Source organism: Mobula birostris, chromosome 4 (genome assembly GCF_030028105.1).
Source record: "Mobula birostris isolate sMobBir1 chromosome 4, sMobBir1.hap1, whole genome shotgun sequence".
NCBI lineage: Eukaryota > Metazoa > Chordata > Chondrichthyes > Myliobatiformes > Myliobatidae > Mobula > Mobula birostris.
The window spans coordinates 55617930-55642584 of NC_092373.1; the positions used below are offsets into that span (position 1 = coordinate 55617930).

The 24655-nt window shown below is 39.5% G+C and overlaps 1 protein-coding gene across 2 annotated transcripts in view; it reads left to right on the forward strand.

The window, feature by feature from the left end:
• golim4a (golgi integral membrane protein 4a) overlaps positions 1-24632 on the forward strand; it is a 104136-nt gene extending 79504 nt beyond the window's left edge. For both annotated transcript variants that reach the window (XM_072255394.1, XM_072255395.1), the window contains exons 13-14: positions 13129-13197; positions 20751-24632. In XM_072255394.1, coding sequence (XP_072111495.1) covers positions 13129-13197; positions 20751-20915 — 234 coding nt within the window. In that variant the 3' untranslated portion in view covers positions 20916-24632. The remainder of the gene's footprint in view (positions 1-13128; positions 13198-20750) is intronic.
• The last annotated feature ends 23 nt before the right edge of the window (positions 24633-24655 follow it).

Genomic DNA, 24655 nt, shown 5'->3' on the forward strand with positions numbered 1-24655 from the left:
GATATCATGAGAAGCTTGTCTTGCATACTGTTTATTCAGATCAAATCATCACACAGTGCATTGAGCTGGAATAGGGTCAAAGAATAACAATGCAGAATAAAGTGTAAAAGCTACTGGAAAAAGGACAGTGCAGGTAAATGATGAAGTGCAAGATCATACTGAGGTAGATTGTGAGGCCAAGAGTTCATTTTATCATATAAGAGTTCTGTTCAATAGTCTGAAAGCAGTGGGACAGAAGCTGCCCTCAAGCCTGGTGGTATGTGCTTTCAGGCTTTTGTACCTTCTGCCTGATAGCAGGGGAAAGAAAAGGGTATGTCCAGGGTGGTGGGGCTGTTTGATTGTACTGGGTGCTTTACCGAGTTACTGAGAAGTGTAGACAGGGTCCAAGGAGGGAAGATTAGTTCCTCTGATGTGCTGAGCCATGTCCATCAATCTCTGCAGTTTCCTGTGGTTACATGCAGAGCAGTTGCCGTACCAAGCTGTTACACATCCAGCCAAAATGATTTTAATGATGAATCAGTAAAAATTGGTGAAAGTTGACAGGAACTTGCCAACTTTCTTTAGCTTCTTGAGGAAGTAGAGGCTAGGACAAGCTACTGGTGATGTCCACACCTTGGAACTTGAAGCTCTGAACCACCTCAACCTCAACAATGTTGGTGTAGTCACAATCAGAATCAGATGTTATCTCACTGGCATATGCCATGAAATTTGTTGATCTGCGGCAGCAGTACATTGCAATTCATAATACACTTGAGTACTACTTATTTGAAATGCTTGGGCCAGAAGTATTTCAGATGTCAGATTTTTTGGTTTTTTGGAATATTTGCATCTATATAATGCAGTACCTCGATGATGGGACCCGAGTCGAAGCAGGAAACCCATTTACATTACATATACAGCTTATACATATACCCTGAAGGTAGTTTCATATAATAGTTTTAATAATTTTGTGCATGAAACAATAATGTGTGCATAGAACCATCAGAAAGATAAGCTATCACCACCCTCAGCCACCCAGTTGGACAGTTCATGGCTGTTTGGCATCACCATCATTCCCAACTCTGTATATGGGTGCAACTGGTAAGTAGTCTTTGTCTTACACTTGTTCATCATACAAATTACTGATGCAGCCATTCAGCATGTTAGATTTTCATCAGCGATGATCTTGGCAAATTTGTCAATGAATTTCTCTGCTACTTTGTGATCATCAGATGCTTTATCACTGCAAATCTTTAAACATTTAATGCCATACCTTTTCTTAAATTTCTACAACCAGCCTGATGAATATTCACAACTACCTTCAATTTTCAGTAATAGATGTTTGCTTGTTTCATGATCAGCATATGTTCACTGTGACGCTGACAAATCCACTCTTTCAACAGCGACACACAAAAATGCTGGAGGCACTCAGCAGGGTAGGCAGGATCTATGAAAAACAGTAAACAGTCGACATTTCAGGCTGAGACCCTTCTTCAGAACTTCTTTGTGCATTCATTGTCCATTCAGAAATCTGATGGCAGAGGGGAAGAAGCTGTTCATGAAACTTTGAGTGTGTGCTTTCAGGCTCCTGTACCCCTGTAGCAATGAGAAGGGGGCATGTCCTGGGTAATGGGCGTCCTTAATGATAGATGCTGCCTTTTTTTGAGGTTTCACCTTTTGAAGATGCCAGTGCCCATGATGGAGCTGGCTGAGTTTTCAACTTTCTGCCGCTTTTTCTGATTCTGTGCTGTGGCCCCTCCATACCAGACAGTGATGCAACAATCAGGAACATATGCATTACAACACCTCCCTCCCACCCCATGCACACTTTTTGTCTTCCTCTATTCTGACCCATCATGTGGAGGTATCATCTGTAAAACTGTAGATGGAGTTAAAGCAGAATCTGGCCACACAGTCGTGAGTGTACAGAGAGTAGAGCAGGGGGCTGGGCACACAACCCTGAAGAACATCAGTGTTCAGAATAATCACGGTGGAGCTGTTGCTGCCTGTCCTTACTGATTGCAGTCTGTTGGTCAGAAAGTCGAGGATTCAGATTTATTTATCACGTGTACATCGAAATGAGTGTAGGACCAGGGAGAGAGCATCCACTGTAGTCAGACCTGTTTCTGCAGTAAACAAATTGCAGTGGGTCATGCTTGTTTGGAAACAAGGAGATGATGTTGCTATGACCAGCCTCTTGAAGCACTTCAGAATGGTGGATATTCAAGCAACTGGGCAGTAGTTATTAAGGCATGTTACCTTGTTTTTCTTGGGTATCAGAATGATGTTGTCCTTTTAAAGCAGGAGAGAACCACAGCCTGAAGCAGCAAGAAGTTAAAGATGTAAGCTCTGCACACATGTTCTGATCTTGCAATAATAAGAGGATGGAGGGCTCTTGTTCTTTAAGTAGTCCTCTGTGATACACCCTTCCCAGGAAAAATTGTTAAGTCAAGATGCAGATCATTGTCAATGCTGTAATTTGAAACGGAACAATGGAACTAATATCTGAACTGACCAAATGTTTGACAGTTCAGAAGTGGGCAGTGTTCATCTGAACCATCTGTTGCAGGAAGTGAGGAATAGTTTCTGTTTCTGACAGTTGCTGTGAGATATTTATACTCTGTGCAGTAATAAATGTTCTAAATGCATAAGTGTAGTGTAACAAAGCTTGGCGGGGGGGGTCGTTGGATCATCATGGTCACATGCAGGTCATGCATGACATTGGTGTGGAAAAGGAGTATCAGAATCAGGTTTAATATTAATGACATATGTCATGAAATTTGTTGCCTTTCAGCAGCAGTATATTGCATGACCTAATTAAAAAGACTGTGAACTACAATACGAAATATATATATAAATTAAGTAAGTAGTGCAAAAGGAGAGCAAAAAACGTTGTGAGGTAGATCGGTTCGTAGTTCATTCAGAAATCTGAAGGCAGAGGGTCTAAAACAGGGGTGGCCAACCTTTTACATTCCATGTGTCAATTTTTTCACGCACGAGTTCAGATGAGCCATACAACTATTGTACCCTCATTCAATTCTTGTAAAAATTGGCCCGATGTCTACAAGTCTGAGAGTCCAGGGCCAAAGACTGGAGGCTAGAGGTGGCCTGGCCTCTGGTTGGAGGCCTGACTGTGTGGGTGGAAAAGGGGCTTGTTTTGCTGAAGTTGTTAATATGGACATATTTAGCATTTTTACATGATATATTGATTTAATATAAAAACAAGATAAACATTACTTATCTTAATGAGACTTTTGAGTCTGTTTTGATTTCGCCAAGCTTTTAATCTTTGGAGTTAAATTAGTTACTGAGAGCAGCAGAGAATTCTTCAAATTTGAATCAGTCAGTCGCGACCTTGTTTTGTTTTTAATCAATTTCATGGCTGAAAATGCTTCTTCACATCTGTACGTCATTCTGAAACGACAGATATAACTCTGAGCAAATTTTCTTAGTTCTGGAAAATGTTCACAGGGTAATGATCGCCAGAAATTAATCATGTCAGAAGCATTTGGGACTGAGGGAAGCTCATCAAATTTCATGTTCAATAATGCATTTGTTTTCAAGTTAATAACTTCCATGTGTATGTTACTAGGCATCTTCATGATTTTTTGTTCACTAGGTGAAAATGAGCTTATAAATGCAAGTATGCCTTCTTCTTCTTGAGCAAAATCACAAAAACGACTTTCAAATGACTCTTGGAATAACCTGATTTTTTTCAGTATGTTTTGTAAAATTGCCATTATCTTCAGCACATTCACTCTGCTCTTTTAAGTGCGGAAAATGGCTCAAATCCTCATTTTCTAACTGAGAGGTGAACAGTTTTAACTTCATCTTGAATACATTGATATCATTTACTAAGCTAGGAAACAATTTGTTCTTGCCCTGGACTTTCAGATTTAGATCATTGAGATGGCTGGTAATGTCAACTGAAAATGCTAAGTCAAATATCTAATTGTTATCACATAAAAGGGCTCTTTCCTCAGGCAGTTCATTTTTCTCTTCTAGAAAATTATGAACAGCATTTTTCAATTTCCAAAATCTACTCAGAACCTGTCCTCTAGAAAGCCAGCTCACCTCACAATGAAGGACGAGATCGCCTTATTCCAAATCTAACATTTCACAATATCAATATTCTTTGAATTCTCGTCTGCTTAATCCTCTTGCTCTAATTTTATTCACGCATTTCACAACCAGTAACATAACATGCTGCAAATTTAAAGTTTTTCCACACAGTGAATCTTGGTGTATAATGCAGTGGTATTTTAGTAGAGTACGACCTAAAAAGTTTTCAAGCAAAGTTGTAGTCCCAGCAACTTTACCTATCATTGACGGCGCTCCGTCAGTACAAACACCAATGAGTTTACTAGAATCTAGCTGTAGATTTTCTAGGCGTGATTTTACTGTGTCAAATATGTCTGATCCTCTTGTTTTTCCATGAAGCGACTCAAGACTGATAAGTTCTTCAAAGACACTAAAATTATCATCAGTTCCTCTTATAAAATTGTTTAACTGGGCTACATCACATATGTCAGCAGATTCGTCTAAAGCTAAAGAAAAGAAAGTACAAGCATGGACAAGGCCTTTCAGTTGCTCAGATACATCCTGACAGAGTTCTTCGGTGCGTCTCGTAACTGTGTGCTTGACAGAACAATTTTGTCTACTTTCCTTTCGATATTTTTATCACCAAGACATCTTGGAGACAAGGCTTAACAATTTCTTCTCCATCAGAGAAAGGCTTCCATTTTTCGGCCAACGCTAAAGCGATGTTGTAGAACGCTTCTGTCATTGCCAAACTTCCACAACTTCTTTTGCTCATTTTCTTTTGCACTGTGATGGGTAACTGAATGTAAAAACAAGGCTTAATTTTCAAAAAAGTACAAAATTACAAATGTTCACAAAGGACGATTAAAGCACAACTCCGTAGCGCACGAGTATCAGTTGTAAACTGACTGGCAAAAACCTGTGACGCACCGCTGTGCAGATGCCTGGCGCCTCAGGATCAAACAAGTATCAAACGTGTATTGAACAGTTATGGAACGACTGCAGAACAAAAGTCCTTCTTTCCTAGTTTGACTCATTGAATATCTTCTTTTAATTGAAAACAGATTAATGTGAAAGAAGATAACTTTCACTAAAAGACGTGTGCGAAATAATAAAATTGCTAAATTTTAGATTTATTCTCAGTAAAACCCATTTCTAGCTCTAAGCTACTTGAACTGTTATAGATTGTTTTTCTACAAATCGGTTTTTGGTTGATACTTTTTGCATGAGTAGGCTTACTTTATTATTATTATCACTGGGGTGCAATGAGCCACTTCTAATCATCCAATGCGCCACTCTTGGCCACCCCTGGTCTAAAGGCTGTACATTCTCTTTGCAATGTCCTGGGTGATGAGTGTTCTTAATGATGGATGTTGCCTTTTTCAGGCATTGCCTTTAGAAGGTGTCCTGGATACTGGGGATGCTCATGCCCATGATGGAACTTTCTGCATCTTTTTCTGATCCTGTGCAGTGACCCCCTCCATACCAGACGGTGATGCAAGCATTTTCCATTGTACACTTATAGAAATTTGCTAGACTCTTTGGTGACATATTGTATGTATGTTTAAGGCAGAGGCTGTTTCTTGATTGGTCAGGGCATGTAGGGATACAAGGAGAAGGCAGGAGACTGAAACTGAGAGGAAAATTGGATCAGCCATGGTGAAATGGTGGAGCAGACTCAATGGGCCAAAAGCCCTTATTCTGATCCTGTACCTTATGATCTTATTGTCTTATACCAATTCTCCTCAAACTATAATAAAACAAAGCTGCTATCATGCCTTCTTTGTAATTACATCAACATGTTGGACCCAGGATTGATCTTCAGAGACATTGAACCTCAGGAATTTGAAACTGCTCATCCTTTCCACTGCTGATCTCTCGAGGCTGACTGCTGTGTGTTCCCTCAACATCCCCTTTCTGAAGACCACAATCAGTTCCATGGTATTACTGATGTTGAGTGCAAGGTTGTTGTGACACCACTCAACTAACCGATCTGTCTCGTTCTTGTGTGCCTCCCTGATCACCACCTGAAATTCTTCCAGCAATAGTAGTGTCATCAGGAAATTTATAGATGGCGTTTGAGCTGTGCCTAGCCGCACAGTCTGGGGTGTAGAGAGAGTAGAACAGAAGGCTAAGCACACATCTTTGTGGTACATCAGTGTTAACTGTGGTGGGGAGATATCATTTCTGATCCACACTGGCTGTGGTCTCCCGGTGAGGAAGTCAAGGATCTGGTTGTAGAGTGGGGTACAGAAGCCCAGATTTTGGAGCTTGTTGAATAAAACTGAGGGTATGATTACATTGTATTCAATAAGCACTAGTAGCCTGATGTAGGTATCTTGCTTTGTGATATTAATTCCACCTTCTCTGATCTCACACCGAAGGCAAGTATTGGTCCCACATTGTTGGGTACAAGGGAGTATATAGTAGTGGAAATAACAAAATTGCAGGAGCCTAGGCTGATATCTTTGCATCATTGTTAACATTGTTGAGCTGTGGTAGACTGGAGGGTAGTGAATGTTTATTTAAGGATGGCAGTGATAGAAAACCTGAGAACTCTAGGCTAGTAAGTCTACCATCTGTAGTAGGCAAGTTCCTGGAGGTGATTCTGAGGGATGGAAATATAGTACATATATCTGGATTGGGAATAGTCAGCATGGCTTTGTGCATGGGAGATCTTGTCTTACAAACTTAATTGTTTTTTTTTGATGAGGTGATCAAGATGGTTGGTTGTTGTTGTTCGTCCTTCGTAGTCGAAGATGACCATGGCTTCAAAGTCAAATGGGATATTGGTGGCTGTGGGTCCGGAGGTGACTGATGAGGCCAATCTGGGCCCTGAAGGCTCGCCCACATGTGGGACACAAGTGGGTGGGTGCTGTCGTGGCAGTGGATGCTGCTCGTGCCTTGCGCACAGCACGCTTTCGTTGCGCCTCGATGATGCGCCTGACTTCAGCTGCACGGGCTCCTGTGGTGATCTTGCTGCGCCAAGCTGGAAGGTCGAGGGCAAGTGTCTCCCACGTCTTAATGTCGACACCCAGGCCTTTGAAGGACGCTTTGAGGCAGTCTTTGTAACGTTTCTTCTGCCCCCCGACTGAGCGCTTGCCCTGACACAGTTCTCCGTACAGCAGCTGCTTAGGCAATCGGCTGTCTGGCATTCTGACCACATGCCCAGCCCACCTGGCTTGGGCTTTCAGCAGGAGGGTGTAGACGCTGCAGAGCCCAGCTCGTTCCAGGATTTCCGTGTCGGGGACTTTGCCCTGCTACCTGATGTGGAGGAGTCTGCGGAGACAGCTCAGGTGAAAGTGGTTGAGCTGTTTGGCGTGTCTGCTGTAGACAGTACAGGTCTCGCTGGCGTAAAGGAGGGTGGTAAGGACCACTGCACAGTAGACCTTCAGCTTGGTGGTAAGGCTGAGTCCTCCCCGCTCCCAGACGTTCTCACGGAGTCTCCCAAAGGCGGCGCTGGCTTTGGCAATCCTGTTGTTGACCTCAGCGTCTATATTCACTGCGCGAGAGAGTATGCTGCCCAGGTAGGTGAAGTTGTCAACTGCCTGGAGGTTCTGGCCCTTCACCGTGATGCGCGGCTCCTGGTATGGCTTTCCTGGGGCAGGCTGGTACATAACTTCGGTCTTTTTGGTGCTGATAGTGAGTCTGAAGTTGTTGCAGGCTTGTGAGAAGCAGTCTATTTCACGCTGCATCTCCTGCTCTGTGCTGGCGTTGAGTGCGCAGTCATCAGCAAACAACAAGTCTCTGATGACAGTCTCTTGGTGAAGATGGTTGGTGAAGGCACAGTGGTAGATGTGATTTATATGACTTCAGTTAGGCTTTAGATAAAGTTCCGCATGGTAGTCTACTCTTGAAGGATAGATCACATGGAATCCAGGAAGAGTTGTCTATTTGGATAGACAAATGACTTATTGGTAGAAAACATTAAGATTATGGTAGAAAGTCATTTATCAGAATAATGGCTCATGACTAATGGTATGCCTCAATAATTGGGATAATAATGTACAAGACGTGGCTAGTAAGTACGCAGATGATACTAACATAGGTGGTATGGTGGACAATTAAGAAGTTATCAAAAACTACTGGGAGATCTTGATCAGCTGAGTAACTGGGCTGAAGAATGGGAAATGGAGTTCAATTTGGATAAGTGCGAGGTATTGCACTTTGGAAAGTCAAATCCATGTAGGAGTTTCACAATGAATGGAGGGGCCCTTTAAGATTGAGGGCAAGAAGGAAAAGATTGAAGAGGAGCTTGAGGGGCATCTTTCTGTTCACACAAAGTGTGGTATCTCTTTGGGTTCAACTGCCAGAGGAAGTAGTTAAGATGAGTACAATAATAACTCTTAAAAGACATTTGGACAGATAAATAGATGGGAAAGGTTGAGAAGGATATGGCCAAATGCAGGGAAATGGAATGAGCTTGGATGGGGCATCTTAGCTGGCACTGACCAGTTGGGTCAGAGGGCTTGTATGCATGGGGCATGACTAAGACACAGATAATTTCCTATACGTGTTCAGCAAAAATTATTGCCAGAGAAATTAATGGGTCCAAAAGGCAATAAACCCCTGAGTCGGAAGATCTCCATCCCAAAATACTGGAAGATGTAGCCTTGGAAATAGTGAATGCTTAGTTGTCATTTTTCAGAATTTTGTAGGTAATGCAACAGATCCAGCAGTTTGAAGGGTAATGGATATACCCCTTTTGTTAAAGGAGAGAGTAAACAATACATGCAACTGCAAACTGTCATTAGTTGTGAGGAAATTGTTGAAGATTATTATGAACAATGTGATAAGCTGCACACTCAGAAAATCTTAACCTGATTAGAAAAACTCAATTTGAATTTACAAAAGGAAAATCGAATATACTAGAGTATTTTGAGGATGTTACTGGAGAAATAAATAAGGAAGAACAATTAGATGGGATGTATTTGGATTTTTAAACACTTTTTGATAATGGAAAGAACATGTTCAACTAGAGGTGTCTTCACTGGAGTTTAGAAGTATAGGACGACATCTGACTGAAATGAACAGCATTCTCATAGGGCCAGGCAGATTGGATGTTGAGAGGATCTTTCTTTGCCAAGTTCCTAAAATGTGGAGTCACAGTGTTAGATATGGGGCAAGTTATTTACGCCTGAGGTGAGGAAAAAATTCTTGAGTGTGTGAAAGCTGTGAAATTCTCTGCCACAGAAATTGCTGAAGGTCAGATTGTTGAATATATTTAAAACAAAAGTAGATGGATTTCTAGACATGAAATGCACTATAAGGAATATGCATTGAGGTAGAGCAGTCATGATTTGCTTGAAGGTTCAAATGGTCTCGTCATATTGTAATTTGTCTCTGAAAGGGTGGAAACTGCTGTGTTTTGTATGACTGGAGCAGAGTTGTCACACTTTACTTTTGATGCCTTTCTTTCTGTTTTTCTCATATGGTAGATATAACTTAGAGAAATAGCAAAAAAATCTGTAAGAAAATTAATTTTCATACTCGACCCCCAAGTAGGAGAACCTAACTTAATGCTGATAATTACGGTGCTGGTGAGTTTGTGAGGGCTAAGAGGAACACACACAGGACGGTAATAATCCACAGCAAAATGATAGGCAACCATAAGATGAAGAACTGGTCAGTAATTATGATAATAAATGGCTGTTAAGTAAGAATTGAGAGAACTCACCTCTTTCCTGCCTCATGATAGTCCAAGGAGGCAAAATACATTACTGATCTACAATATTGCGATAAAATTAGTTCATTGAAGTGAAGTAATAGGGTAAAGAGTAAACATTAAAAAGCAATTGAGAGAAAAAGCGCAGCAGTATAGTTATAGAAAGAAAACAAAGTAAGACTTAAGGTAAAGTTGGTTTAAAGATTTAACAAGATGAAATCTCTGCTATCTTAGCAATTTTATCAATTTAAATATAAATGACAAACACTTATGCCATAAAACAATAAGGCATTAGACAGCACTTTACCCATTATGGTGAAAAAAAACATTTACTGAGAAGGGATACGATTTAAAATGTAGTTGCACATAGCACCAATATGTAGACCTGGTCTACTTTATCCCAGTTAGGGGGTTATGTTAACATAGCATGACACCTTGACTGTAACTTATATTCCTAATCTCCATTTATTTACAAATGTTCTTTGATTCCTGATAATTTTTACATCCTAATGTATTCAGGAGACAAGTTGGAAAATTTTTTCCTGATGGCTCTATTCTGCTTATTATCTTAGTGCTTAGCAATGTTTTTCCAATATTGATATTGCAGTGGAAAGAAGTCCTGGCTTTCTAACCTGACTTTCTTCACATTTCCTCATTTTAGACGAAATGAAATACCCAACAGCTTAAACATTCTGCTTCGCAGTTTGCTTCCCTTTATAAAGAGGAGAAACTAGACTTATCTGGGAGGTATTTAGGATATTTACATGCTTCAGATTATTTTCTAAATCTTGGAAATCTGACGTATTTGAAATGATCAGGAAAAATAGGGTGTTGAATTAAAGTTAATAACGAATTACAAGAATCTTTGGATCTAGAAATTGGATCAATTAATACCCATTTTCATGCTTTATGTCATGTAAAAATAATTACATTTAGTTTAGATTGCCCCAGTGATCATTACTGGATAAAAATTCAGAGCTTGGCTTGTGTACTTTACTTGAACAAGTTTGACATATTCAGTGCATCATTCATAAATTTAAAGATATCCCACACACTTCTATTACCAACATAAATTGGAGCTTTTGGGTGCATCCTACCAACTCTCTTTGATAATATCAAAAAAGTATTAAAAATAGCAAGAAAGTTTTTTAACCCTCATTCTAAAATGCAACATGAAAGCCCCCTAAAAATGAGGGAAAATACAATTTCTGCAGATTATCTTCTGCTTGGTTTGTGATTTCAAAAGTCCTTGATCCTTAGAAATCTTCTTTAGATAATAGATGGCAAAACTTGGGAAGTGTATTGTTAGTTGGTTTGTTAAAATTAAGAAGGATATTAATATTTCCTTAGTCAAGGGTACCAAATGCACTTTAAAAAAAAGCATAGAAGTTGGAAATCTGAATTCAAAGCAGAAAATCCTGGATCCACTCAGCAGACCAGGCATCATCTGTGAAGTATTAGAAAGCTAAGGTTACAGTTTCCAGTTAATTTGTCTGATTTTATTAAAATGGATACATGATGTAGATGCCTGCCAATGCCATTCTGTATCTAGAGCCTGCCACATGCTGAAGGAGGTACTATCTCTTGAAAATGTCCTTTATGGTGGGGAGGTCTGTGCACATGATGGAACTGGTTGAGATTTTAACCCTTTTCAGCCTCTTGCAATCCTGTGCATTGGACCTCAGTGCTAGGCTCTGATGCTACCAGTCAGAATGCTCTCCGTTGTACATCTATAGAAATTGGCAAGAGTCTTCGGTGACCTACCAGATCTCTTCAAACTCCTAACGGAGTAGAGCGGCTAGTGTGCTTTCTTCATGATTTCATCAATCTGCTGGGCCAGGACAGATCTTTTGAGATGTTCGAACTGCTTATGCTTTTCACTGCTGACCCCTCAATGTGCTCTCCTGACTGCCCATTCATGAAGTCTACAATCAATTGCTTGGTCTGCCTAACACTGAGAGCAAGGTTATTGCAGTGCCACTCAGCAGGTAGTCTATCTCACTCCTGTATGTCTCCTTGCTGCCATTAGAAATTTTAACAGCTACAATTATGTCAGCTGTGAATGTATAGGTAACGTTTGAGCAGTGTCTAGTCATATGTCCTATTGAGGGATGATAGTATTGAACACCCAGCTGCATTGAATAAACAGCAGACAGATGTATGTTTCTACTGTTGTCTAGGTGCTCCAATACCGTGGTTCCAGGTACTTACTAGGGCAGGAGTTAATTCTAGCCATTACCACCACTTCATTACAGAGATGTGAGTGCTACTGGGTGATAGTTGTTGAGGCAGCTCACTTTGCTGTTCTTGAGCATCAGTATTATTAATACCCTCTTAAAGCAGGTGGGAACCTCGGACCACAGCAATGAGAGGTTGAAGATGTCCATGAACACTCCAGTCAGTGGGTCAGTACACCGTTGGGGCCTGATGATTTGTGAAGGTTCGCCCTTTTGAAGGATGTTCTGACATCATCCTCTGAGACAGAGATCTCAGCTTCGCCAGGTGCTGTCAGATTTTAAGGATCAGGGCATATTCTCTTCACTTTATTATCATCGAAGACAAGGTACAGGAGCTTGAGGACCCACACTCGGTGATTCAGGAATACCTTCTTCACCCTGTCGTCAGATTCCTTTTCTTTGCACTATTTATATATTTTGTAACTTAGAGTAATTTTATGTCTCTGCACTGTACTATGGCTGCAAATCAACAATTTTCATGTTACATCGGACAGTGAGAGTAAACCTGATTCCTATTCTGATTCTGGAAATGGAAGATGTCTTCTTTCAGAGGGCTGTGCTCTTGACTGCACTTGCAAAATTGTGAAGAGAAGGGATCAGGCAACAGGAACTCCCACTGGAGCTGCTGATTTGCCCCAATAAACATCCATATCCCTACTTCCACCTTCTAATGACCTAGCTGAGTGAGTGGATTTACACCCTATTCTCTGTCACCTGGAAATGCTGGATTTTGTGTAAGCGATTCAGAAGTTAATGAGATCAGCATAGAATGACTGGGGCTCTAATCTTTAGCATGCTTCATTTCCTTCAGTGACATGTTTCCTCCAGATTCATCATCACCACATTATGACGGTCTTTAAAACCAGTTAATTACTAAGAGATTTTCATGATGGAGGTAACACCTTCTGATGTGAGGAGATCTATTTGTCTTAAATCCAAGTTACTTTTATTTACAGACTTTGTTGCCAGCTTGCACAAATATGCTGCAGGTCACAGACTAAACTTGCACTCTGCAAGCTAAATATTATTAAGAGAGTGTGTGGTTAAGAGGGAAAGAAGATCCTGTCTTGAAGTGTAAATAACAAAATTTCAGTAGTTTGTATGAGCTAATTTTTTGTAGGATTTTGCATTCAACAGAAGCATTTTAGTTTTTGTCAATTTATTTTTGGAACAGCTAGAATAAACTCTACATTTTGATGTTTACAGATTGATCGAAATCCTGATCAGCAGGAGGATAATCAGGATGAACAGTACCAGGATGAGGGAGAGGAAGAGGTAGGAAAATGCATGGTAGTGTTGGCTGGCATGGTAATATTGCTTTAACCATTTATTGAAATTCAGCAGCTTTGTTGTGTTAAGACAGCTGATTTTTCTTCAAAAAGCTTGAATAAAAAACTACTCCCTTGTAAAGTTACATTGAGAATATGTTAATAACACATTTTGTTGTGTGCTGCTTCCACATGGGCTACATTTTTGCAAGAGAATGAGCTAATTTAAAATACAGTAAAACTCCCATAATCCTGCATGTTCCAGACTTTGAAGTTGCCAGATTGATGTATGTCCTGGATTGTTGTAAATTATTTTATAAAAATCTCAACACCCTTCATTCCCTTTTTAACCTGTTACACAGTGTGAATATAAACCTTGCAGAGAACCAGGCTAGCGGAAAAGGAGCATGAGCAATGGGGACCCCAGTGAGTGGAAAGGGAGTTGTACGGGAGTGCCAGAGTCAGGGCTCGAGTCAGTGGATTAAAATTACAGGAACCTGAATCTTTGGCTGTGGAAGAGGAATGTGGTAAACATTACCTGCTAAACCAGGTGCGTTATCGGTAGGATTTCCAGTTGGATAGCAAATTGTCGGAGTTTTAGTGTATTTTGGTTAGGTGCCACCTGTTGATCGAGACATGTTGGTGAAGTTGCTGATGTTACATGACATTTATGTAACACCTTTGCCTTTGGTTAAAGATTATCTACATGAAGCATCTGTGCTACTACCTCTAGCCATGAATGCTGTCCAACAAGATGCTTCCCCCATTTTCTCCTTTTATTTCAGTTTACAAGTACCTGCAGTTATCTTTATAAGAGTCTTACCGTTACCTTGGTAGCCATAGAAGTTTCATGCAACTTCATTGTAGTATGATTTCAGTCTAATTGTATTTTACCTAATACAGGTTGCGAAGTACACTGGTAGGTGAAGTGCTTTGATAAAATTATACCTTGTGAAATATATCAGATAATTTAAGGTTATTATGATTACATTGCTTAGGTTCTGCTTAACCATAAATACTCCTTTTTTTCTCTCAGTCAAAACCTCAAAGTTCAAGGTAAATTTATGATCAAACTACATATATGTCATGGTATACTACACTGAGATTCATTTTCTGGTAGGCATTCACAGGAAAACAAAGAAATACAATAGAATCAATGAAAAAGTACACATAAACAAAAAGACTGACAAGCTACCAATGCACAAAGGTAGACAAACTGTGTTAAATACAAAAGAACAATAAGTAAATAAATCAATAAATAATACTAAGAATATCAGTTGTAGAGTCATTGAAAGTGAGTCCAGAGGCTGTGTTCAGTAATCAATTCAATGCTGAGGTGAGTGCAGTTATCCACACTGGTTCAGGAGCCTGATCATTGAAGGCTACTAACTGTTCCTGAACCTATGGCATGGGACCTAGGTTCCTTTACCTCCTCCCGATGGCAGCAGTGAGAGAGAACATGGCCTAGATGTTGATGTTGGATGCTACTTTCCCGTGGCAGCGCTCCTTATAGATGTGCTCAGTTGTGCAAAGGACTTTTCCTGTGTTGGTCTGGGCTATATCCCCACTTTTTGTAGGCTTTTTCTGTTCCTTGGCATTGATGTTTCCATACCAGGCTGGGATGAAATCAGTCAGGATACCATCACTGTGCATCTGTAGAAGTTTGTCAAAATTTTAAATAGCATAGTGAATCTACACAATCTTATATAAAAGTAGAGGATCTACCGTGCCTTTGAAATGGTGCTTACGTGCTGGCCCCAGGATAGATTCTCTGATATGATAACACCATGGAGTTTAAAGTTACTGATCCTCTCCACCTCTGACCCCCTTTTGAGAACTGGCTCATGAACTGGCCAATGATCTGCTCTCTGGTTTTGCTGACAGTGAGTGAGAGCTTCTTTTTGTGGCACCATTCAGCCAGATTTTCAGTCTTCCTTCAACATGCCAATTCGTCAGCATTTTTGATTTGGCCAACTACAGTGGTGTCGTCAGCAAACTTCGAAATGCTATTGGAGCTGTACTTCGCCTCACAGTAAGAAGTATACATCAAGTAGAGCAGGGGCTATGCATAAGCCTTGTACTATATCTGTGCTGATGGTGATTATGGAGGAGATGTTGTTGCCAATCCAAACTGACCAGGGTCTGCAAGTGAGGAAATCAAGGATCCAGTTGCTCAAGGAGGTAATGAACCTAGGTCTTGAAAATAGCTCACTGATTAGTTTTGAGGGGATGAAAGTGTTGAATGTTGAGCTGTAGTCAATGAAGAACACCCTGATGTATGCATCTTCACTGTCCAAATGTTCCAGAACTGAATGGAAAACCAGTGAACTGGTATCTACTGCAGACCTTTTGTGCCAGCAGGCACATTGGAGTGGATCCAAGTCGCTCTTCAGACAGGAGTTGATATGCTTCATGACCAACGTCTCAGAGCACTTCAACACAATGATTGTAAGTGCTACTGGGCAATAATCATTGAGACCGATTACTACGTTCTTCGTGTGCACTGGTATGATTGAAGCCTCCTCGTTCAATCTAAAATGTAGTTAATTTCCTTGTTCTGATGAAAGGTCACTGGCCTGAAATGTTGTCGTTTGTCTCTCCAGAGGCATAATTGGACATGGTGGTTTTAAGATTATAAGTGATTCCCTGAGTGGAAGGTTGGGAGTGTTTTTTTTTGGAAGGTAGAAGATGAGCTTTAAATGTTGAATAAATTGAGTTCAACAAAGAATGTGAGAAAATGTCTGTTGGGAATATTCTAAAGATATAACTGAACTGTTTTCTTCCACTGCATTCCACTGGGAACCAGACTTGGTAACAGAATGTAAAGCAAAATGACCTGGAGTGGCAGGGATCGGGGACTCGGCCAGTCCGTCCTCATTCACTTATGAGGAACTGAGATGATGAAGGATGAATGTTCTGGCAAAATGCACAATTAACATTGGAAATAAGATAGAGCTATTTTTTAGGGTAGAAAAGGGATATTTTATACTATATGATGTAGAAAGGTTTTATTTCTCCATTTTTTTTTTTAGTTTCTTATTCTCAAAAGGACCCAGCTGGTGGCATAGTGGCAGCAGCGTCGGACTATGGGACAAAAAGTCCTGAGTTCGAATCCAGTTCCAGCCAGCTCCCCTGCACGCTTTCCATCCGTGCTGGGTTACGAGCTGGTGATCTCTTTGGAAACTGACCCAGCAGAAAGCAATGGCAAACCACTGCTGTAACTGGCCTCGCACGCGGTTCCCCACTACGTCAGAGAGGTGTGGAGGGAAATGGTCTGCTAACCAGAGAAACTCTGGATGCAACGTACCTTTCCTTTTTTTTATATTCTCAAAAAAACACAACTGTTTTTGTTGCAGCACCCACCTTTGTTATTATAAATCCTTGTATGAATTTACATTAAGCACTGGCTGTGTTTTTATTATAAAATCAATGTCAACTTAAAAAAAAATCAATGTGACTTGCTTTTATGGAATTTCCTATGGGCGGCAGTTCGAAACTTTTCATTTGAGATTAGCCACTTGTCTCTTTAGTGCACAACTGAATTTATTGATGCCAAGATCATGGCCTAATCAGTAATTCTCTGGAATAGGTTCGACATTTATTGTAACTTTTATTTTTAGTAGAGCAGATGTTATGCATGTTGTGGTAGCCTTTTAAATATGACCTGGATTTTCTGTTGGAGATAAAGTGTAAACTACATTATTGCTGTTGTCTTTATTCCACTGAAGCTCTGAGCATCTTGCATTGTCATTGTTAGTTTTCCAGTCTTTCCTGTGGTTTTAATTCATCTGGCTCTGTCTTAAGTCTGTTTGTGTTCAAACCGGCTTCTGTATAATACATACAACCTTTTCATCTATCCACGTTTCAGTCATATATCTGAAAGTGAACACCCCAGATGTTGCCATTTTAGTCTCTTCGTGCTCTTTAAATTTTAAATCGAATGCATTCACTCCCATCATGTTGGTTTCATGTGGCTTTTTACCCTGCTGAATGTTCTGTTCAACTTCCTCGTAAAAAAAAACCTGGAGAGGGATGGGCTCCGCCAGGTTTCAGATACCCAAGACACACCATATGATAAGATACCAAAAGCTCGTCATGACGGCGCCCCAACGACTCCACCAGCAGTTAAGGGCATGTGCGCGCGCGTACACACACACACACACACACACACACACAATCACTTTTGCAAAATAAATTGTTAGCTGACAGAAGCTTAACATTATGCATGCATCCTGCCCCAAGTGTTGGTTGCTTTTTTCAATTATGAAATAATTTTTCCTGGCTTCAGACTATTTATCAATAAAACCTTGCATAAAATTTTGCTCCTCCAAATCATGTTTGATATTTATTTCAGTTAGTTCCTTTCCACACTCCTGACAGCATATGAATCTCTCAGCTTGCCAAATTGTTCATGTCATACTCAGACTCTAAAAATGATTTGACTTTTTACCGTAGTATTATTTCAGCTGCTGGATACAGCCCTCGCCTGACCTTTCAGAGCCATTGGTGTAAATGGAATTAATATTGAGAGAGAAACCATGCTCACTGCTAATATATGCAAAAGGAGATATCTGCCTGAAAAAATTGACAGAGTAAATAGACTTCAAAGCACCAAGCGATCCTTTACAAAACCTGATCAGTTGAAGCCATGGCCCACTGTCACGAAGCAGCAGTATTCCATTAGTTCCCCTGATGAAATTGCAGTTGGTGACCTGAAGCTGATCAACACAAGCTAGAATATCATCTTGTGACAAGGGAAACATTGAAATTAACCCTTCTGTGTCCACCCTGCTTCTCATTCAGTGCAGGCATTAACAAAAACTGTTGGATTTAAAATAGATTAATAGAACGGTTGGTTACATTACAGAAAGAGACCGTTCAGCCCTTCACTTGTGTAAAAGACAGAAAGTTCTGGAAACAATCACCGGATCAAGCAGCATAGGTGGAAATGAGAAAGAGTTTATATTTCAGGCTGCATAGCCTTTGTCAGAATTTGACCTGCTGCATGTTTGCAGCATTCTCTGATTTTATTTCTGGCTTTTAATTTTTTTTAACCTTCATTTATATTTTGTGAGGTGCTAGGGAAGTGAGTGGACCCACATAAGGAAATCAGTGATGGAGAGTAATTGATCGGTGCAGCAGAGTGGAGATCAGGACCTCTGCTGGAGGTTTAGAATGATTGGATGGAGAGAGAGGGTATGAGTGAATTAGGAGGGACTCAGGCATCGTCCCTCATAACCCATTGTTCTTGAGTTGACCAGATAATTTGTGGAGAGAGCTCAGGCTGAGGAGCATGTCAAGATCATTGGTGGAACTGCAGCATAGTTAAATTACATCCCATGAAGCATTGCCGTACCAAGACCATATTCTCCTGAGAGTGTTCAATGATCAATCTGGGATGAGGTGAACTGATTCACCTGTTCTTTCACAAGAGAGAGTATAACTTGATGCTTTAGTTTTACAAGCTAGATTCACATCTGTAAGTGCTGAAAAGGTGTTTTAAAAGTACTTTATACTTTATTGTCGCCAAACAATTGATGCTAGAACATACAATCATCATAGCGATATTTGATTCTGCGCTTCCCGCTCCCTGGATTACAAATCCATAGTAAATATTAAAAATTTAAATTACAAATCATAAATAGAAAATATAAAAATGGTAAGTAAGGTAGTGCAAAAAAACCGAGAGGCAGGTCCGGATATTTGGAGGGTACGGCCCAGATGCGGGTCAGAATCCATTCAGCAATCTTATCACAGTTGGAAAGGAGCTGTTCCCAAATCTGCCGTACGAGTCCTCAAGCTCCTGAGCCTTCTCCCGGAGGGAAGAGGGACGAAAAGTGTGTTGGCTGGGTGGGTCGTGTCCTTGATTATCCTGGCAGCACTGCTCCGACAGCGTGTGGTGTAAAGTGAGTCCAAGGACAGAAGATTGGTTTGTGTGATGTGCTGTGCCGTGTTCACAATCTTCTGCAGCTTCTTCACTTATTCATTCCATGATTAGTTATTTTTCATTTGTTGCAATCTGATTTCTGAGTCTGTGATTTTTGTAGAAACTAAGAAATGTTATACAACAGCAGCAGCATGGGGTTTAAACAATATTCCTCAGTTGTTAGGAAATATCTGAAAACTTTTCAAAAAATATTAAACTGAATTTGATGGACACCAAGGAAGGAAATATTTTGATTATTTGGGGAAGAATCCGGGACACTTAAACATTGGGACGCATATTGTCAAATTATAAATTAATTAACTTTGAATATAGCCCTACCTTATAAATAAATTCAGGTTGTGAGTCCATAAGACATAGGAGCAGAATTAGGTCATTTGGCCCATTGAGTCTGCTCTGCCATTTTATCATGGCTGATCAGTTTTTCTCTCAGCCCCAATCTCCTGCCTTCTCCCCGTATCCCTTCTTGCCCTGACCAATCAAGAATCTATCAACCTCTGACTTGGCCTCCACAGGAGCCTTTGGCAATGAATTCCACAAATTCACCACTCTTTGGCTAAAGAAATTTCCCCTAATCTCTGTCCTAAAAGGATGCCTCTCTTTTCTGAGGCTGGGTCCTTTGATCTTAGACTGTCCCACCATAGGAAATGTCCTTTCCACATCCACAGTATCAAGGCCTTTCACCATGCGATAGATTCCAATGAGGTCACCCCTCAGTCGTCTGAATTCCACTGAACTCAGGCCAAGAGCCATTGGATGCTCTTGATATGACAAGACATTCAATCCTGGAATCATTTTTGTGAACCTCCCTTGTACCCTCTCCAGTTTCAGCATGGCCTTTCGAAGATACACGTCCCAAAACTGCTCACGAAACCCCAAGTGAGGCCTCACCAGTGCTTTATAAAGTCTCTACATTACATCCATGCTCTATATTCTAGTCCTGTTGAAATGTATGCTGTCATTGCATTTGCCTTCGTCACCACAGACTCAATCTGCAAATTAACCTTCAGGGAATCCTGCACAAGGACTCACAAGTTCCTTTGCAAATAAGTTTTGTTTTGTATTTTCTCTCCATTTAGAAAATAGTCAATCCTTTCAATTCTTCTACCAAGGTGCATGACCATACAGTTCCTGTCACTGTATTCCATCTGCCATTTCTTTGCCCTTCCTCCTAATCTGTCTAAGTCCTCCTGTAGCCTCTCTATTTCCTCAAGACTACCTGCCCCTCCACCTATCTTCAAACTTTGCAACAAAGCCATCAATTCGATCATCCAAATCACTGACATATAATGTAACAAGAATCATTCCCAACACAGACCCCTTTGGAACACCAATAGTCACCGGCAGCCAAGCAGAAAAGGCTCCCTTTATTCCCACTCTTTGCCTCCTGCCAATCACCCACTGCTTTATCCACACTAGAATCTTTCCTGTAATATCAATTTCCTGTAAAATTAAGAAACTATGAATCCAAAATTCTAACAGTGGGATTATTGGTGATTTTAAGATGCATACTTATTAATATCACCACTCGTGTAAAAAGATTGTCACAGTCATCTATACTAAGCATTTTTCAAGTTGTGTTATACCATATACTACTTGTTTTGACTCTAATACAGGCAGATGAGAAGGAAGGGGAGGCAAATGAACAGGAAGAAGAGTCAATCGTTGAAGATACCAATCATGGAGAGGAGAGAGAGGATGAAAATTATGAAGAAGAAGAGGAAGAAGAGGAGGACGGAGAAGCACTTGCGGCAAAGACAAATCAGCGGGCAGAAATGTGACTTCGTTACAATTGATTTCTTATTGTTTTTGTTTCATTAGCCAATTTAAGTCAAACAAGCCAGTCCTTTATATATATTTTCACACAAATATATTTAATATGGTGTTCTTTCAGGTTAATTTAAATTTGGAGATATTTAAAGGTGATGTATTAAAGCCTTTTGATGTAATAAAGACATGGCATTCAGATTATATATAATTTATAAAAGCTTCAAGTTGAATGGATGGTCCATAACAAGTTCATGGTAAGCTTTTTCAAATATTGAAATGTGGATCATATGTGAGGTGTTTTATTGTGTGTGCTCTGCATGAGATAATTATTTTGAAGCAAAGCCAATTATAACTCAAGCAACGATTGAAAACTTGTGGTTAACCCATCTTATTTTCACCAGGTATGATATTTAGCAACCTTATGGTAGTTGTTAATTGTTATACATTGGAGATGAAGAGGCATCTTCTGCACTGTGCATAGTGGGTAGGTGATGATTTTGTGCAATAGTATAAAATTGGTGATATTATTTTCTTCTGATGCCTAATTCCAATAGTCAGTTAATAAACAAGAAAGGTGTTAAATGGGAAGTAGATATATGATAAACCATTTTACCCTTTCACAGAAAATAAAATCTATGTCACTGTATTTAGAATGGTTGGTTAAAGTTAACATTGACTATTTAACTCTTTATAAGCCACAGAACAAAAATATTCATGCAGATCCTTTCTTTGTATGAATCATAATCTTAGTTTGTCCGTATTATTCTGTTGGAAGGTGACTTTCCAATCAATAAATATTTATTAAGATTGAACAAAGTACGAAGAAACTCATGCACAAAGAATTCAAGAACACACACTAAATACTAGAGGAATTCAGCAAGTTCCGCAATGTTTAGAGAGGATCAAAAATCTTCATTACGACTTATATTCAATGAATTATCCTGTATATCTTTCACATATTGTCTAAAAGGAAGTATGTTGCTTTTATAGAAGTATTTTGAAAATTAATGATATTAACTTGACAATCAAGAAGCTTTAATATTACAAATACGGTAGCAAGGGAGTTTGTAAGATAGGAGAATAGAAATATTTAAAACTAAACCATGAATTGTACCAAGTTGCAATTTGAAGCTTTTAAAATTAAGCTGCAAAATTATGCTTTTCAATATCTAGATGGCGGAAATGTCAATAACTGCAGAATGTTTGCTTTTCCTTATGGTTTTCAATAAGCTTTGGGAAGCATTCATAATTTGCATTGAATCAACAAATACTTGTTTGTGTCATTGAAACAAAACAATGGATATTTTCGATGTGAGTATTGTAAGAACAAGGTCACAGTTACATGACATTTACAACATAGAAAATGGCCAGATGAACGAGCAGGCCGGTGCCTGTGTTCCATTTCATATAATCCTCTTCTCTGAAATGCATCAATGATAGCCACCTCAAATAATTTTTCTCCTTACAAATTCCACTTTCTAACTACTTTCCATAGTAAAGGTTCCTTCTAATATCCATATTCATTTTATTCAGTGATGAACTTTTATCCTTGACCTGTGACTCTGCTCACCCCATTGTGGAACTATCAGCCCAGATGCTATCTTGTAGCACACTAGCTATGTGCTCTTTACAGCATATTTTTTTTACAAGCTCTTCATACAAAATGTACCATTAGGTAATGTCTTTAAATTAGAGGCTGTTTCTACATATGTACAGTGCATACCTGTACGGAGGACACCTAATAGGCTTAGTCACCTGAAATGTTTTGATATCACTAAGTATTAGTTTGCACATATGAGACCTTCCTGAAGAAGGCCTTAACTGGAAGATTGAATTCAGCTTTCTAAAGATGGTCCAACTTTATTTAATTGACTGAAGAGGAAACAAAGGTTCTTTCAGGTCAGACCTCCCCTATTTTCACTGAAAAAATCTCTGCCCTCCATGCCTTTTTGATTGACCACTGACACCTGGTTGCCTGTTTGACTATTCACTAAACCCAGCCCAAACAGAAATGACTGCAGCCTGATTCCTCAACCACTCCATCCCTCTCTCTATACATTCCTTGGCCCAATGCTCTTTTTTATGCTCATGTCCATTCTATCACAATCATATTCAGCAGGGCTGTTAAGCCCTCTATTTGCAAGTAAACGGTCTCTGCTATACAACATGTACAATTTGATTTTTACATCAACTCATCAGGTGTGGGAAAAAAATCTGGTCCATCTTCTCTGCCTCTACTTCCAAAGTCTTTCATAATTGGAAAGGTCATTAGTCTCCTCTCTTTAGAAACCTATTTTTTTTGTGTTGCTATACAGCACAGAATAAGCATTTCTAGCCATTCGAGCTGCACTGCCCAGCAATCCCCAATTAAATCCTAGCTTAACCACAGGACAATTTATAATGATTAATTAACCTAACAACTGGTACATCTGTGGACTGTGGGAAGAAACCAGAGCACCTGGAGGAAACCCACACAGAAACTCTTTACAGGCAGTGGCTGGAATTGAACCCAGAGCAGCTGCGCCCTGAAGCGTGCACACCGCTACGCTACCATGCTGCCCTGCCCTGCATCCCTGGGTTGTGTTGCATTTTATTAAAGCAAGAAATGCTGTGAATACTCAGCAGGCTGTAATAACTATATTTAACCCCTGCTTCTGTCCAGGGGCTACTGTGACATCATTTCAGTAACATACCCCTCAACTCCACGTCTTTTGACTTAGTGATGAATCTATTGCGTAATGCCTTAACAAAGGTCCTTTTGGAATTTCAAATATGTATATTACTATTTAATCATCTCCAAATAATAAAATAATTTTCTTAAGCATAACCTACCCTTTTGAAATGTGTGTGGGTTATTCCATTGCATATTAAATTGCATGATGTTTCTTACATTTGGGTCATTAACTTCCAACCACCAATGGCAAGCTGTTTGATAGTAAGATACATTTGATAAGTTGGAATAACCAAATGAAACACCATTCATTTAAAATATGAATTAAGTGCACAATAGGACAGTTATTGTTCTATTGTAGATGTTATTTATCATTATTTTCCTTTATAGTTTTTGCTTTGGTAGGTTGGCTCTTTAATTTCAATATTAACACCCCAATTTTTATTAATAACAATAGATCTAGCCTGATACTCATGTGCTACATAATAATTTGCCATTTTAGTATAATACCAAAGTTGTATTGCTGTTATAAAAATGTATGCAAACATTTCTAACCAAATGGAGGCATAGATGTTTGTTCATTTATTGCTTTTTATATTTTGTACTTCGGGAGGTAGAGGATTGGGGTTAGGGTGCAGCTTGAGGCATATATGCCAAGAACTTTTCATATAGATTTTTGCTAGGATTTGTATTGTTATTGATAGCAATCTTCTTGTAGCCAGGTACATGCAAGAGCACATGCTTCCTGAATTTTATATCAGTGTAAAATGTACAGTATATTATGTAAATACCTATGCTGATCAACAAAAATGGAAGTGTATATGGTAAAATCCTAAGATTTCTAAAAATTAAGGGGTGATGTGAATTTTTTTGTCATCATTAAACTGGATGAGTGAGCTATGCTCTGTATTATCTGCATATTTTGTAATTGAAGCATAAATCTTTGATTCATTTATCCTTGTGCAGTCCATTTTCCTGTATAAATTTTGGCAAATATATCTGTGTGACAAAATTGTTCTGGAATCCTATAAATGGCATTTTTTTCTTCAATCATCAATGATTAGTTTGATTTGATGAGTT